Source organism: Papio anubis, chromosome 9, assembly GCF_008728515.1.
Source record: "Papio anubis isolate 15944 chromosome 9, Panubis1.0, whole genome shotgun sequence".
Classification (NCBI taxonomy): Eukaryota; Metazoa; Chordata; class Mammalia; order Primates; family Cercopithecidae; genus Papio; species Papio anubis.
Genome location: NC_044984.1, coordinates 118805036 through 118821117, shown reverse-complemented (window position 1 = coordinate 118821117; position 16082 = coordinate 118805036). Strand labels below are relative to the sequence as shown.

The window sequence follows — 16082 nt, the reverse complement described above, 5'->3', positions numbered from 1 at the left end:
TAAAACTCTCCCCAGTTGCTTCTGCAAGAGCCCCAGCTTGTGTATCGAGGTTGCGAGCACCCCCACACACCTCAACTAGGCCTGCAGGCTAGGCCTGCATAAAACCGGCAAGAGAGTTTCCTCCTGCCAATGCCTAAGACACCTGGCCCTTGATAATACTGAAGGCCAATGTATTGCCTCTTATAGAGCCCCTCTGGAAATAGCTCCTCTGTGGTGAATAAAATGGCCCTGTAAATTGCTGCCAGCCCACACCTCCATTTAGTTCACCAAATAGTCTTGCAGACAGTATCTATTTGGTGCATAAAATGGTCTTGCAGATAGCCACCAGCCCAGAAGGAGAGTTCCCAGTACCTCCCATTTGGGGAATAAAATAGCCAGCCAATTAACTACCTGTCCACATGGCCTTATTGGTGAATTAAGTAGTTGATAGCCCAGGTTACACCCCCTATCCATTTTTTTTTTTTTTTTTGGAGACAGGATCTTGTTCTGTCGCCCAGGCTGGAGTGCAGTGGTATAATCATGGCTCACTGCAGCCTCGACCTCCCAGGCTCAAGAGATCCCCCTGCCTTAGCCTTCCAAGCAGCTGGGACCATCAGCATATGCCACCACACCTGGCTAATTTTCTGATATTTTTCTTTTGTAGAAATGGGGTCTTGCTATGTTTCCCAGGCTGGTCTTAAACTCCTGGGCTCAAGCGATCCTCCAACTTTGGCCTCCCAAACTGCTGAGATTACAGGTGTGACCCAGCACACCTGGCCGCAACTCCCTTTTGAGAAATAGCCTGGCATTGTTCTGCCAGCTGTACTCCCACGTCTGGTGAACGGGGAGGCCCTGCAGACCGCCCCCGGCCACCCTCACCTCAGGCCTCTCCCCGTCTTTCTTAGCATCTGATTAGCGCCACTGCTGGCAGGCAGTGCAAATCCAGCTGAAGAAACGGTCTCCTGGCCGGGCGCGGTGGCTCAAGCCTGTAATCCCAGCACTTTGGGAGGCCGAGACGGGCGGATCACGAGGTCAGGAGATCGAGACCATCCTGGCTAACACGGTGAAACCCCGTCTCTACTAAAAAATATAAAAAACTAGCCAGGCGAGGTGGCGGGCGCCTGTAGTCCCAGCTACTCGGGAGTCTGAGGCAGGAGAATGGCATAAACCCGGGAGGCGGAGCTTGCAGTGATCTGAGATCCGGCCACTGCACTCCAGCCTGGGCGACAGAGCCAGACTCCGTCTCAAAAAAAAAAAAAAGAAACGGTCTCCTCCAGTGGCCGTTTGATTTCCCGGCTCAGGTGAAACCATCCTGTCTCCCCTCTCTGGCCTGTAGGGAGAAGACAGACGACACCTCAGGGGAGGACAACGACGAGAAGGAGGCCGTGGCCTCCAAAGGCCGCAAAACTGCCAACAGCCAGGGGAGACGCAAAGGCCGCATCACCCGCTCAATGGCTAATGAGGCCAACAGTGAGGAGGCCATCACCCCCCAGCAGAGTGCCGAGCTAGGTGAGCCAGGGGCCAGGATGCAGGTGGGGGAGGGGCTGGAGACGTGGCGGGTTGCACTCATATGAAAGTTTCGTGCAATTTGAGTTAATTGGCAACTGCCAAGAGGCTGACGTAAGTCATGGTTGAGGTCAAATCCCAGTGCTAATTACTGGATATGCTGTGTGACCCAGAGTGAATTCCTGAACCTTTCTGTGCCTCAAGGTCCTCATGTTCTCAGTGGGAGAAATCGGTGGTTACCTCTAAACATGGAGGGAGAGTTGTAGTCACTTGCTATGTGAGAAGCACCTAGAACAGTGCCTGGGGTGTAGGAAGAGCTCAGTGGCTTCAACCAAAGTGATTTCAGAGCATGAAGATGTCACATAAAAAACCCAATGACCAATTCTGGATTTTTTGGTTGTCGTTTTTAAAACAGAAGGTCTGGCCACACGTGGCCCAGGTTGCCACGAGGTGGCAGTTGTTGGGAGCCAAGTAACCAGCACCCCTTCTTAGAATGTCATGGGCTCTACTTGTCCCCACCCAGCCTCCACCCTGGTAGGCATCTGGGTTTGTACCTTCACTTCCGTGGGCCTCGGTTTCCCCTTCTGTTGAGAAGGGTGTTCATCCCTCATTGCCCTCCCAGAAAGTGGAAAAAAGTAAGAGATGATGTCAGTGGCAGTTCCCAAGATTCGCCACAGGGGGCAGCGGTGTGCTCCTGTTGTCTCTACTTTGTTTAGCTGTTAGGCTCCAGCCCTCCAACCACTGCGGGAACCCACCCAGGGGCCAAGCGCTCAGGCTGAAGCCCCACCTGCCAGGGCTCATCCTCAGGATGGAGATGCTGCTTCATCTCTCACAGACCCCCACCGTCCCCTAGGGTCCGGCTCACACACCTGTCTCTTCTTCCCATGGGATGTAGTTTGGACCTATTTCGTAAATGGCCCACTTGAAGCTCAGAGAGGAAACATGGCCTCTCTAAAAATTTCAGTGTAGCTGGCCGGGCACGGTGGCTCACGCCTGTAATCCCAGCACTTTGGGAGGCCGAGGCGGGCAGATCATGAGGTCAGGAGATTGAGACCATCCTGGCAAACACGATGAAACCCCGTCTCTACTAAAAATACAAAAAATTAGCCGGGCTTGGTGGCAGATGCCTGTAGTCCCAGCTACTTGGGAGGCTGAGGCAGGAGAATGGCGTAAACCCGGGAGGCGGAGCTTGCAGTGAGCCGAGATCATGCCACTGCACTCCAGCCTGGGCGACAGCGCGAGACTCCGTCTCAAAAAAAAAAAAAAAAATTCAGTGTAGCTGGGATTAGAACTCAGCCCCATTGGCCACAGAGCCTGTGTAGCTCCTGTAGGTATTTTCCAGCCGCCCTTTGGTGGCAGTGTACTTGGAGGCCCAGGGTGAAAGGGAAAGGGCTTTCTTTCTGCCTGATCTCTGGGGATAATGCTCTTGGACCCAAGGCTGATGCTGAGGGCTCAGCCGCAGGGTGGAAAACACACTCCTGGGCCTTCCACATCTCTTTTGGCACCGGGCACCCTCAGCACCCCGGCATCCCTGGCACCGCTGGCTTCTGTAGGCTTCTCTGGGAGTCCTGTGGGGAGGAACGGGAGCATCGATGAGGTCCCAGAGAGGCCCAGGCTGTGGCTGCAGAGATAGGGGAGGCTGGGGTGGTTCTGGCCTGTCAGGGGTGATGGGGCTGCCCATGGGGGTGGGGGCCGTCTCCCCTCTTCTGCTGGAACCTTCCTCCACGCCTCAGCCAGCCTCTATTGGACACATACTCCGCCTGGCACAGTTCCAGGCGCTGAGTCCATGAACTGACATCCCTCGCACCCACCCCACTCACAGGTCTTAAGCAACTGGAGAAGAAGGACCAGGGCTCACATCCAGGGGAGCTCGGCAGACAGACCCAAAAATAGTGCCACAGCAGAGACACAGCCACCTCCAGCCAACCCCAAGGCCAGGCTGTGTCCCTTCCCAGTGACACCAGAGGCCCCTCCTTGTACTGGATGGATGGGGGGTACGAAAATTACCCTCTGGGGTAGGGCTTCTCCACCACGGGCGATTTTACTCCCCCACTGGGGGACGCCTGGCGATGTCTGTGAACAGTTTTGATTGTCACAGTTGGAGCGGGGCCGCTGGCATCCAGCGTGCAGAGTCCAGGGTTGCTAAGCATCCTGCCGTGATGGGACAGCCCCACAGTCATGGAAGAGCTGGGCTCCGAGAGGGTACTCGGTCAGGTGAGGTCCTGGCCCACCTGAAGCTCGTGTCCCACGGTCACCAAGTCACCAGGTGACTGCTTTCCCAACAGAGTACAGGCAGAGGCAGTCATGATCAAGGCCCTTGACTGCTTCAGTGTCACCTTCTATAAAATGGGGTGATGGCAGGTGCCCCGACCTGGGCGGCTTGTGTGGAGGTTGGCCCCGACCAACGGCATGTGGGACTGCCCAGCACAGCCCCAGCCCAGCATAAAGGCTCAGGAGTCAGGTGCCACGATGGGTACTGGCTGGGGAGGGGCGCCTGAAATGTGGCCTTCCCATGGGATTCAGAGCCGTGGGTTGACACCGTCAAGGCCTAGTCCACTCCCTCCCTGGCTCAAAGGAGAGAAAAGGGCGGAAGGCAAAGTGCCTCCTTTCCCGGCTCCTGCCAATCACCTGGCGTCTTCTTTTCAGCCTCCATGGAGCTGAATGAGAGTTCTCGCTGGACGGAAGAAGAAATGGAAACAGCCAAGAAAGGTGAGGGGTGTGCACGGCTTTAAGCCTTGTTGGTTTGCGTCCAGGGCGCTTGAAACTCGCTTGCTGGGGAGGGTGTTGACACATTTGGCCTTGAACCAGGGGCTGTGGTGAGGCCTCTGGTGAGGCTCTGGTTCCAGGCTGTTCTCAGGCTTGTCACCGTGGAGCCTCAGTTTTACCCTCCTGAAAATGGGTCTGTGCAGCTGCACTGTCAGGCTAGGCTTTGTGACTTGAGGGCACAGCCCAGAGAGACACAGCCTGTGCTGTGCATGTAGTCAGCGAGTGGCTTCTGGGTGATCTCTGTGGCCAGCACCTCTTGGCCTTGGGGACAGAGCAGCGGCAGCACACCTGGGTGCCTCAGGACAGTCAGAGCTTGCCGGCGGCCATTTCGGAAGAGTCCTGGGGTCAGGGAGACCTGCAGGGCGTTTGTCCAGCCCTTAGGCAGAGCCCTGAAGGCCCCATCTGGGCTCAAGTGTGCTGGGGCTTTGGAAACCTGTCTTAGGTTTGAGCACCCAGTCTGGGTGATGACGGGTTCTGGAGTGGATGGGGACACCTAGGCTGCTGGGGACAGTCGTGGGAGCGGGTCACATGGCAGGGAGCCAGCAGGCGTTGGTGCTGGCGGCGGAAGCCATTCCCAGTTTGCAGGTGGCCTTGTGATGTGCAGCACGGCGGAGGCTGGGGCCCAGTTCCTCCTAAGCCGGAGACCGTCTCAGCTGTGCTGTCTCCTGGCCAAGTTCTTTACTTCCCAGCACAGTGACCTGACTCTGGGCCTCCATTTGCCCGTCTGTTAAGTGGGAGGGGCATCCAGGTTGGCTGTGAGGAAACAGATAACCCTGTGTGAGGGCCCACAGTGAGCTGAGTGGGAGCGAATCTCCCCCGTCCCTCGCCTGTACCTGGCCTAGGGCAGGGGCTGTGGGAGCTGGGGCATCACTGGCAGCACTGCTGAGGCCGGGGCGGCACCTGGCTCCCACGGCACGCTCGCTCTCAGTTATCTAAGAGGTGGGGCATGTTCCTGTCCCCGCCCATGTCCCTGTTTGTGGGCGAGGAGCCAGGAAGCAGAGGCCAAGGAGTGCCACGGGTACCGGAGCTGGTGTGTGCGGCCGGGAGCAGGCCCAGGCCCCTACTCCCTGTCCCCACCCCGTCCTTGGTCCCGTGGCCCTGCTGGAGTCGAGGCTGTCTGTTTCTTTGTGCAGAAAGCTCCAGGTCGTGACTTACGGAGGGAACAAAGGCCCTTTATAGCGAACGGTCCTGGCACATAAGGGCAGGTGTATCTGAGAACAGGCTGGACCACGGGGCTTCTGGACCCGGACCCGCCCTCCACTATAGTTGTGGGGGGTGCTGAGGGTCCCCACAGCCCTGAGAAGACCCCCATAGCCCCCGCCCTCACCCCGGGACCCTGCCCCTCACCCTCAGAGCTCCTCCAGGGGCCCTCTGCCCTCCAGCCCCCAGGCTGAGGTGAGCCTGGACCCAGAGAGACCCTTGCACCTTTCAGGAAGGAGGGCCCGCCTGCCGCTGCAGTGGGTCCGGCTCTGTGTGTGGTGGGCGAGGGGCGTGCCGGGGGGCCTGGGGCTGCTGTCAGCCCCCAGAGAGGCCAAGTCGTTTCTGTGTCTTAAATGTCCACTGGGTGGTTTCTGGTGTGTATTTCATTATAGGCTGCAAAAGAAGCTTTCCTGAGACCGTGTGATTCCCCCTGCCTTTTATTTAATTTTGATACGATACACATAACCTGAAGCTCACCATTCTAACCACTGGAAAGTGAACATCTCAGTGGCATTGAGTACATCTGCATTGGTGTGCAACCCTCCCCACTGTCTAGTTCCGGAACTTTTTCTCACCCCAGATGGAAATCCCATACCCATTAGCAGTCCCTCCCAGGGCCCCGCCCCAACCCTGCCAGCCCCTGGCAGCCACTAATGCACTCTCTGTCTCTGTGGATTGGCCTGTTCCGGGCGTTTCCAATGAATGGCATCCTACAGTGTGTGGCCTTTTGTGTCTGGCTCCTTCCTCGGAGCGTGATGGTTCTGAGGTTCATCTGAGTAGCTTTGTATGGCTGAATAATATTCCATCACCTGCGCAGACCACATTTTGTCAGTCGTTCATCTCTTGGGGACGTGCAGGTTGTTTCCATGTGGCTGTTGTGAAGAGTGCTGCTGTGAGCATTTGTGTAAAATTATATGAGATTTTTAATCATACGTGAGTCCCTGGGATCTTAGCCTGTTGGCTGGGAGATTGCCCAGAGCACCCACCCATACGAGGACTCCATGTGGACGTCCCCAAATGGTCAGCCCGGGGTCCCACCGCCTCTCCATCCCCTCTCATGTCTCCTGCTGTCACCACCACCTCTTCACCAGTGACCCCCCCCATTGCCTGAGAACTGGGAGACAGCGCCTGCCCTCTCTTTGCCTTCTGGAAGGGCAGATCCAGAGGCTGGGAGGACGGCTGGGGATGACTCACCGGCAGAGAGGAGCCCGTGTCCCACCATCTCAAGGTTGGGTCCTCAGTGACGACAGTGAGCTCATCCTGGGTTCTGCCCGTGGAGATGGCAGTGAGAGTCCCCTGGGGGCCGTGCACGCGGAGGCCCTGCTCAGTGACATTTGTAATGATGCCGTGAGCAGCAGCGTGCTCGTCTGCCGTGAATTACAGCAATCTGGACAATTACTGCTCAGGGTGGCTGCTAATGGCTGTGTGTTCCAGGCGGTGGCAGGAGGGAGCGGGGGTGGGGCGGGGAGACAGGTGCTGGCAGCCCCCAGCAACTCCTCCATATAGGGGGGTGGGGGTGGAGAAGCTAGGAAAGTTCTGGAGCCCCCGCCCAGAAAACCAAGAGTTAGGAAAAGGGACTGGAGAAGCGGCTATTGCTGAGGCAGATGGTCTCCGCCCATCCTTTACCCATCATTTCAGCAACACAGTGCCTAACCCTCTGTATGGCAGGGGCACTCAGGAATCAGCCAGCCCCACCCCTCCCTCGGGGAGCCTGGGCAGATAAGCGGCCAGGTTTCCCCAGGGCCTTCGGACCCCAGCCTGCCTGAAGCCTCTGCAAGACTTCAGCAGCACGGCCCTGGAGGATGAGCAGCAGTGCGGCCCCATCCCTCGGGAGAAACCAAGTCTCAACCGCTGGATGTTTCCGCTGTGTGACCTCAGGCAAGCTGGTCAACCTCTCTGTGCCTCAGTTTCTTCATCTGTACAGTGGGAGTCAAGGAGCACCCACTGTGTGTTTCCTGTGGCTGCCATAATAAAGGGTCATGAACGGGGTGGCTTAACTATATTCTCTCACTCTTCTGGAGATGAGAAGTCCAAGTTGAAGGCATCCGAGAGGCTGCATTCCCTCCAGAGGCTCTGGGGAGGAGCCTGCCTTACCTCCCCCAGCCCCTGGCACCTGCCGGCAGCCTTGGCGGTCCTTGGCTCATGACCGTGTCCCTGCAGGCTCTGCCTTCGTCTTTGTGTGCCTTTCTCCCTGCGTGTCTCTGTCCACATTTCCCTCTTCTTACAAGGACCCATCCCAATCCAGTATGACCCCACGTTGACTTGATCACATCTGCAAACATCCTTTTTCCAAATAAGGTCACATCATAGGTTCTGGTAGACATGAAGCATTGGGGGATGCTCTCCAACCCAGCACACCCCCCTTCATGGGGTTTTGGTGAACGTACGCGGAAGAGCCGAGGGCAGTGCCATCTGGGGCATACTGACTTCCCCATCACTTTGTAGCCACAAGCAGCTCCTTAGCCCCCGACCTCGGCCTGGCCCATCTGTTTCACCCTCAGTTTCCATCGTACTCTCAGATGAGGCAGAGATGCTATCTCCCAGGGGCGCCTTAAAGGCGGAGCGAGCCACATAGGTACAGTCCTTGGTATACAGTAGGCACTCAGAAGTGGCAGGCTGTCAGCTCAGGGCGCAATCTCCGGACCTTGCTCCCTAGGTTTGGGTCCCTGCAGAGTCTGCCTCCTGCAGAGTCTGACCCTGAGCAGGTGCCTGCACCTTGGGGCCTCAGCCCCCCGCCACCTCTGTCTTCGCCCAGGGGATAGGGGTCAGAGGTAAGTCACCGGCCAAGCAAATGTACAGTGACAATGGGAGGAACCTCCGTGGTGCTGGGGGCCGCCAGTCAGAGGGCTCCCCCGAGGAAGGGGCTGACACCCAGAGCACGAAATAATAGTGAATATCACCCAATAACACCGTGGAGGCCATCCTGCGTGCCGGGCACTGCTGGAAGCTTTGTGTGTATGAAGTCACTTCATCTCTACCAACCTGACTAGGAGGTAGGTGCTGTTATTACTTCTGTTATTCAAATGAGGATACTGAGGCCCAGAGAGGTTTAGTTCACAGCCCAGGGTCACACAGCTGTGAAGTGGTAGAGCTGGGATTTGAACCCAGGCATTCTACTTGCAGAGTAGGAATGGGGTTGGTGTGAGGGCTGAATGAGTTAGTCCATGAGCCAAGCTGTTGACCAGATAACAAAGGCAGGATAGGCATGTGCAAAGGCCGCGTGGCAGAGGCAGTGTAGCCCTGTGAGAAGTGATTGAAGCCCAGAAGGTAGAGGGACCACTGGGAGCCTGGCCTTGCCAGCCTGGGATGGAGTTTAACTATTACTATAGAGCGTGGGAGGCCACTGGGGAGGGGCTGGGGACATCATGGCTGTAGGGTTTCGGGTGGGCAAGTGAGCACCTTCCCTTCTTGCGTGCACGGGGCTGTGGCTGCCTGCCCTGAGGCTCACGCTGCCTGGGGACCGAGAATGTTCAGGAGGCAGCTTCCCCAGGAATTGGGCAGCTCTGGGGAGCTGGCCGCCTGCCCTCAGGCCCAGTGCCACGTGGGGAAGGAGGGGCAGGGCAGGAGCAGGGCTGGGATGAGGGACTTGGTTCCCCTGGGAAAGGTCAGCCTGGCCTGGCTTGGAAGCCCAACCCAGCTGTGCGAGAGGCCCACGGCTCTGCTGGCAGCTCCTCCAGGCCCCAGCCCTCTTCTCTGGCGGCAGAGAACCTGCTGTGGAGCGGGTGGGGAGGCTCCTGGTCACACCACTGTCACACCATTCTAGACCAGGAGTAAGCTCTGGCCCGCCTCCGGGCCGCCAGTCTTTCCCGGCTTCCAGGGAGCGGCCCACAGTGGGAGGACATGCAAGACCAGGCCCTGGTGGCTCCGGTGAGCCCGGGCAGACCCCAGAGGCCTCCCCCAGGAGCTCCAGCTGCCTTGCCTAGTGGCCTTACCACTTTCCACAGGAGCCAGGCAGGAACCACTCATTGCTATGCACATGGGCTGGCCTGACGGGCTTTTATGGATGAAGCATCTAAGGCGTGGGAAGAGGAGGGGTGAGCCCCCAGTCCTGGAGCCTGGAGAGCAGGACATCCCCCATTACATGTCCACAGGGAAAGCCTCGGGCTCTGCCCACCATGGACCCCCCGAAAGAGGAGCGCCTGTGTGCTTGGCCGCACAAAGCTGCCAGAGCTTACAGTGGGGTGGGCGGGCCAGTAGGCAGTGCTGCTGCTGCTGGGTTTGGGTCTGCCCGGCTACTTCCTGGTGCAGCTGTGCGTCAGGGCCCGGCAGGAGGCAGCGCTCGGGGTGTGTGACTCAGGAGGGGTGGCATACCAGGCAGGGATGGTGCGGTGCCTCGGGGCTCGCGTCCAAGGAGACTGTCACCACGTGTGGTCTGGAGAGAGACCACTAGGGAGGAGGCGTGTCTGGGGCTGGTTGGCCTCCCGGCCGGATCTGTGACAAACAGTCTGTTGTGATGGTTTGGAAGGAGGAGAAAGTTGGGGTTTCTGCAGGAACTTGGGGAACAGCCAGACACAGGGGCAAGGTCTGGACCACACTCTTGCTCCTGTCAGCACCCTTGAAGATGAGATCAGGCATCGACAAGTCCCTCTTCCCTCCTGCGGGAGACCCATGAATTCGCATCCACATGGCTCCTGACTCAGGGAAGGAGCACCTGGCAGTTGATGCGGTCGTAACGATGCCTGTTGTCACGTGGCGAGGCTGGTACTCATGAGCGAGGCAGGCCCCCCACACGCATGTGTACACATGCACACATACACACGACTTCTGCTTTGCACAGGAGAAGACCAAGGCCAGAGGGAGAGCCAGTGCTCACCTAGCACACTGCGGTGGACATGGGGCATGGGGTGGGCTGTCTGACCCCCCAGGCTGGCTTCCCGCTTGGCTCTGCTCTGTAGGATAACGTGACATTGAAGGGTGTAACGTAGCACGTCCGGAAATGGTAGGCGAGACAGCGCCAGGTCGTACGCAGGTGACTTTATTTCATCTTAATGAGTCTGGTTTTTTTTTGAGAGCTGGGAGAAGATGTAGCTTGTTCACATTGTACCTATGATTTACGGGTGTAATTGCTGATGCGGAGGCTAAGGCAGATAGCAAGGCTGACTTTTGAAAGAGGAGATGGAGAGAAAAGAGTGGGGAGGTGCAAGTCCAGGTGTGATGTTATCCAGCCAACATCCCGATGGGATTTCAGGATGGCAGGAGTTCGGGAAGTCCTGACAAGACGCGCAGGAGGTGCCCGGCCTGTCAGGGGTGTCAACGCGGAGGCACCGTCCATGTGGAACACCCCCAGGGCTTGGGGTTTCCGAAATGAGGAAGTGGCATGACTCAGGCCCAAGGCAGCTGGGTCTTTTCCTCCCAACTTTGATAGGGTTTTGGGCAGAACATGCTGAGTGTCTCAGGGAAAATGACAGCTGGAGGGCGGTGGTCGATGCCCCCTCTGGCAGGCAGCCTGTGAGTCTTCATGGAAGGGGCGGGAAACGTCAAGGCTGGAGGTGACTGGCTGGGTGGGGAGAGCGAGTGTGTTTCCAGGGTTGGGGGCTGACTTCCAGAGAAAACAGCGGTGACATCCCCAGATTCAGGTGGGTGGTGGTGTGGTCCCCTTGGAGTCCTGGCTGTGGGTGCAGATCTGCAGACCCTTGGAGAAAAGCAGCTTGGGAGCATCTGAGCAGGGCCGCAGGCCTCCCTGAGGGCCGGAGCACCTGAGCCGAGGAGGCTGAGTCCTGGCCCCCACAAGAACAGCTCGTCACGGGCCCCCAGATAGCATGTGGGACGCTGCCCCATGGGTGCCCAGAGCAGGATTAGCCGAGCGGAGCCCCAAGCACCTACCCCTGTGGCCACTGGGCCCCTGCGCCTGTCTCTCCGCTCTGTCTGTGACTCAGACCTCCTGGCTGGACTTCCTGTCTTGGTCAATTTCACTTCCTAGTTCCTGCCTCCTGACTCTTCAGAACGAAACTCCTTCCTTAGAAATTAGAAGTAGGGTCGGGGAATCCAGACCACAGGGCATGGTGGCAGAATCTACCGTCTCCGCCCTGGCACAGAGTGTGGGGGGCGTGTGCCTGAGTGTCAAGGGGGATACCCCAGCCTCTTTTGGGAGGGTGCAGGGCTAAACCCACAGCCCCCTCTTCCTTTGCAAGCTCCTTACCAGGGACCCAGACGGGTGGCAACGATGCCCAGGGTGCCCAGCAGGCCCCAGACACCTGCCGATGAGCAGTGGAATGAGGGAGCTAATTTCAGAGGTGGCAAAAGCTATGAAGATGATCAAACCCTGGGATGGCAGGGCGACGGGGGGTTCACTTTGGTGGGGCGGGCAAAGAAGGGTTCTCTGAGGAGCTATCACTTGAGCCAAGACCAGAGGGAGGACGAGGCACATCCGTGAGAAAGCCGTGGAGGTGGCAGGAGCAGCCAGTGCAAAGGCCCTGGGGCATACACGAGTGACCCAGGGAGAGGCTGGGCGGGTGCATGGAGCTGGCTCCATAAGGGTTGCCTGGGCCGTCCTAGGGCCTTTGGATTTTATTCCAAGAGCTTCAGGTGGTCACTGGAAGATTTTAAGCAGAAGAATGATTTGATGGGGTTGGCATCCTTAAAAGTGCACTGAGACCTCCCCTACAGAGGATGGAGGGTGGGACTCAGGTGGAGAGGCCCAGATCCCTGATGTGGTTGAGGTTTGTTGCCCTCCCCTGGCATCGTGCCCCAGGAGGAGGGCTGGGGCATTCCAGAGACACCTTCTGCTCCCCAGGTTTTCGGGGACAGGATGGAAGGGCTGGGGGTTAAAGGCAAAAGCAGGTTAATGATCCCAGAGTCAGGGAAGTCGGTCGTGACCTGAATCTAGGCTCCAAAGTTCAGCTCAGTTAACTTTCAACCTCCTGGGAGGCTCCCTGGCATTTCCGACAGTGTTCCTTCACGGCTGCAGGGGATCTCAGAGGACGAAAAGGGCAGGTGTTGTCCCAAGATCCCCCAGCAGCAGAGGGCCCTTTGGGGACCCCAAATCCCCAAATCCTTCCCTCCCCTAAATGTTTGAAGGTCTTGTGTGCACCCGACAAAGGCTCCTCAAATCCCAGGCTCCCTTTGGAATGCGAGACCAGCCCTGCTGCCCACCCATAGCCCCCGATGGAGGGCTTGGTCGGCCTCAGCAGCATCAGGCCAGGCAGGGGACAGAGCTCAGGTGGAACTGACACGGAGAGTGGGGGGACGGGTTGAGGGGATGACGGCGGAAGAAGCTGTTTGCTCCCCGTCTGCCGGGGGTGGAGAAGCTCTGTTTTTCTGGAACCCTCATCTGTTCTTACCACTGCTGACGCCGCCACCGCCGCGGATGGGGAGAGAGGGAGGGGGAGCCAGTGCCAAGTTGGCCCGCCCCTTGTGAACCTGGGCCTCTGCCACGCTCCCCCGCCCGCCCGCCTGCCGCGAGCCTCCGTCTGGAGGTCACATTCAGTCCTGCCGCGTCTCGCTGGGTCAGGCAGCAGGAAGATCAGAGCTGAGCCCGGCTGCGGGTGACACGGCTGCCCTGCTGGACCTGGGTCCTTGGATTTTGCCCGGCCCGGGGGTCTGTGGGCCCTGGCCGGCACTGCTCGCTGAGCGTCCGCACTGGGCACATTGGTGCTGGAGGAGCTTGGCACGCGGCGCCCCAGCGATGCCTGGCCCAGGGGTGCCCCACACGCACCACTGACAACTTCCCGCCACCCACCACCCTCGGGGAAGGGCACCTCGCGCGCCCACAGCGGCTTGGGGACAGCGTCAGAGGTGGCAGCAGCCGCTGGAGGAGCCCCGGGCCACCACAGGCAGGCAGGCTTGCAAGGAGCTGCCTCCCGCCCCTCTCGAGCCAGCCTCCGCCCGCCGCGTCCCTCCCTCCCTCGCTCCCTCCCTCCCTCCCTCCCTCACCGTGGGACGGAGAAGGATGTGAGGCTGAGCTGAGCCGCCAGCAGACGCCAGCCAGCAGCCTCGCAGAGCCGGCCGCGGCCGCCCAGCCTGCCGGCCCACTTCTCTGGGCCCGCTCCCCGGGGCATCTTCCCAGCCCTATGTTTCCGGAAAACTTGGCCGAGGGGGAGACGCGGATGAGAGGATGTGAGTGAGTGGTCCTGGGGAGGGGATGGGGGACTGCGGGTGCAGGGGCAGGGACCGCAACGTGGCCGTCTGGGATTTGAGGCTGGGCAGCTGGGGCAGCTGGGGAGTTGGAGTTCTGGGCCCTGGAGTGGATGGGGGTCCCAGCCCATCCTTTCCCCCGTGCCCCCTCCTCTCTCTCCCTGCTGGGCTGAGGCTCTCCTGGAAGCAGGGGTGGGACCTGGATCTGTGCCTGGGAAGGTCTGTGATGCTCTGTGCAGAGGGGGCTTTCCAGGTGGACGGGGGCTTCAGGCTGGGTCTGGTGGGGTGGGCTCCAAGGCACGGTGGGGTGGAAAGTCATTCTCCCTGTGCCCGGCACCCTCTGCCTGGGCTTCCCAAAACACAAACCAGAGGAAGCCAGTGCCAGCCTGCCCCTACCCCGAGGCCCTGGCCGGCGCTAATGGAACACCCACTCTGGCCCCTCACAGGGCAGTTAAGGAAACTGAGGCCGGAGAGCAGAAGGGCTGGCCGAGACTGCTGGCAAGCTCTGGCCAGGTGCCCGGGTGACTCTGCCCATTGCTCCTTTGGGAGCCGCATGTTTTCAGGAAGGACTGGGTGACCCCCATCCCCACCTCCATCCCCTCTCCCCTGCCCTCAACCCTCTCCCACTGCCCCCATGATTGGAGTTAATTAGGGTCCCCAACCCCCAGCCAGGCTCCTAGCCACCTCCTTATTTATTGACTGAGTTTGGAAATGTCAACCTCCCCAGCGTCGTCGGGCCACCCCCCCTGGGCTCTCCATGCCCACCCAACCCGGCAGGCCCAGATGGGAGACCCGCCCTCTCCCACCCGGGTTCCGGGCCTGTGATCCCTCTGGCCCAGCATGTTTGCCTGGGCTCTCTTGGCCCCGGCTGGGGAAATATAAATAAACGCACGGCCCCGTCCACCAGGTTCTGGAAGTGGCAGCTGCTGCTGGCGCGGGCGGAGGGAAAGGTCAGGGGCCGGGTGCCACTTGATCCCACGCCCCGGCCCTCCCCTTCTGCGCCTGTCCTTGAGGAACCCTGAGGAGCGGGCCGTGAGGCCACGTGGCTCCCAGGGCCACAGCGGGCGAGCAGGTGGCCTGTCAGTCAGTGCCACCCCCACGCCACGGGGGCCAGAGGACCCGGAGGGCAGGAAGTCTGGGGCCCCATGCCCGCGTTGCCCGCCTTGGCTGGTCCTCTAAGCTTGGGTGAGTTGGCGGGACCCTCTGAAATCTCCCCAGGAGATTTCCCCCTCCTGGGGATGGGAAAATGGTCACAGCCACGACAGCAGGGATGAGAAGGAACCAAGTCTTTGAAGGGCTTTGCAAACTCTGTGTGTCACTTAGCCATGCCATGGGCTGATGTGTTGATGTTTCTGCTGCTGTTATTTTATTTGCATTAGAGCCTTGTGTGTAGCAGGCAGGCAGCCGGCACGTGGGTGGGTAGGTGGGTGGGTGGGTGGATGGATGAATGAAGGAAGGAAGGAAGGAAGGAGGGAGGGAAGGAAGGAAAGAAGGAAGGAATGAAGGAATGAATGAAAATACCAACACAGACGGCTGCCCCTCGGCTCCACGACCCCTGAACCATTTTAGCTGGAGCTTGGCTTGCAGATTGATTTGATTCAAGGAAAATAGTCAAAAACTTCATTACGGGAAATCCTTCATTAAGTCCTTACAAGTATAGCTCCAGCTCAGGGAGGCTGCCAAGTCCCGAGCTACGTGATTCAGCCTCGGGGCCTGCTGCCCTGGAGGGGCACCCTCTTGCCGCACAGCCCCCTAGGTCAGGAGCGCTCCCTGTCTCTCCCACAGCCCTGGGAAAGTGGGCAGGCCCTACCTGCACGGGCTGGCTGGGCCATACAAGGTCGCGCCGCTGGAGACACGGGCATAAATATAGAGCTGCCTGGCCTGTGCCTGTGCCTGTGTGTGCCACAGCTCGCCGGGCAGATGGGCCGAGGCCGGGGGCTTGGCTTCCCAGGCGCTGCCTCCGGTGCAGCAGGGGCTGTGTTTCTGCTGAGCCTGGTGTTTGTGGCCTTGAAACTAGAACGTCGGGGGCGGCATGCCGCTCTGGCCTGAGACCTGGGGATGGAGGGAACTTTTTCTGCCAATTCCTGGAGGGTCTCTTCCCACAGCAGGAGGTCTGTGAGGCTGAGAGAACCTCCTGGTGGTGCGGGTTGGGGTTTGAGAGCAAATTCCAGCCGCCCAACCTGGCCTGGTGGGCCTTGAGTCCCGAGTGGGCCTTTAGGTGCCCTTAGGGAGTTTGGGCCCTGGAGGTGTCCCAGTTAACCTGGGCCCGGAGGCTCCTGGCCCAGCTCACCCCCACCCTGACCTCCACCCTCCCATCCCCTGCTCACCACGTCCCTTCCTTTCCCTGGGCCGGTGTGGCCGGAAAACAACGGTCTCCCGAGGCCTCGCCTGCAGCTGTGAGCAAGTGTCAGGGCTGGGTCACGTCGGCCGCCCTCCCGCCCAGCTTGGGGGAGGCAGGAGAGGTGGGGCCTGGGCAGAGGCTGTGCATCCTGGACATTCACAGCCCTCCGCCCCCAGACTTCTGCGCGGTGGCTCAGTGGGGCTTCACCTGTCGCTTT

At 59.5% G+C, this 16082-nt stretch overlaps 1 protein-coding gene across 32 annotated transcripts in view; it reads left to right on the top strand.

Moving 5' to 3' along the window:
* Nucleotides 1-16082, top strand: part of NCOR2 (nuclear receptor corepressor 2) — a 238508-nt gene that overhangs the window by 162485 nt on the left and 59941 nt on the right. For all 32 annotated transcript variants that reach the window (XM_031650908.1, XM_031650896.1, XM_031650907.1 and 29 more), the window contains 2 exons: nucleotides 1316-1488; nucleotides 4132-4194. In XM_031650908.1, coding sequence (XP_031506768.1) covers nucleotides 1316-1488; nucleotides 4132-4194 — 236 coding nt within the window. The remainder of the gene's footprint in view (nucleotides 1-1315; nucleotides 1489-4131; nucleotides 4195-16082) is intronic.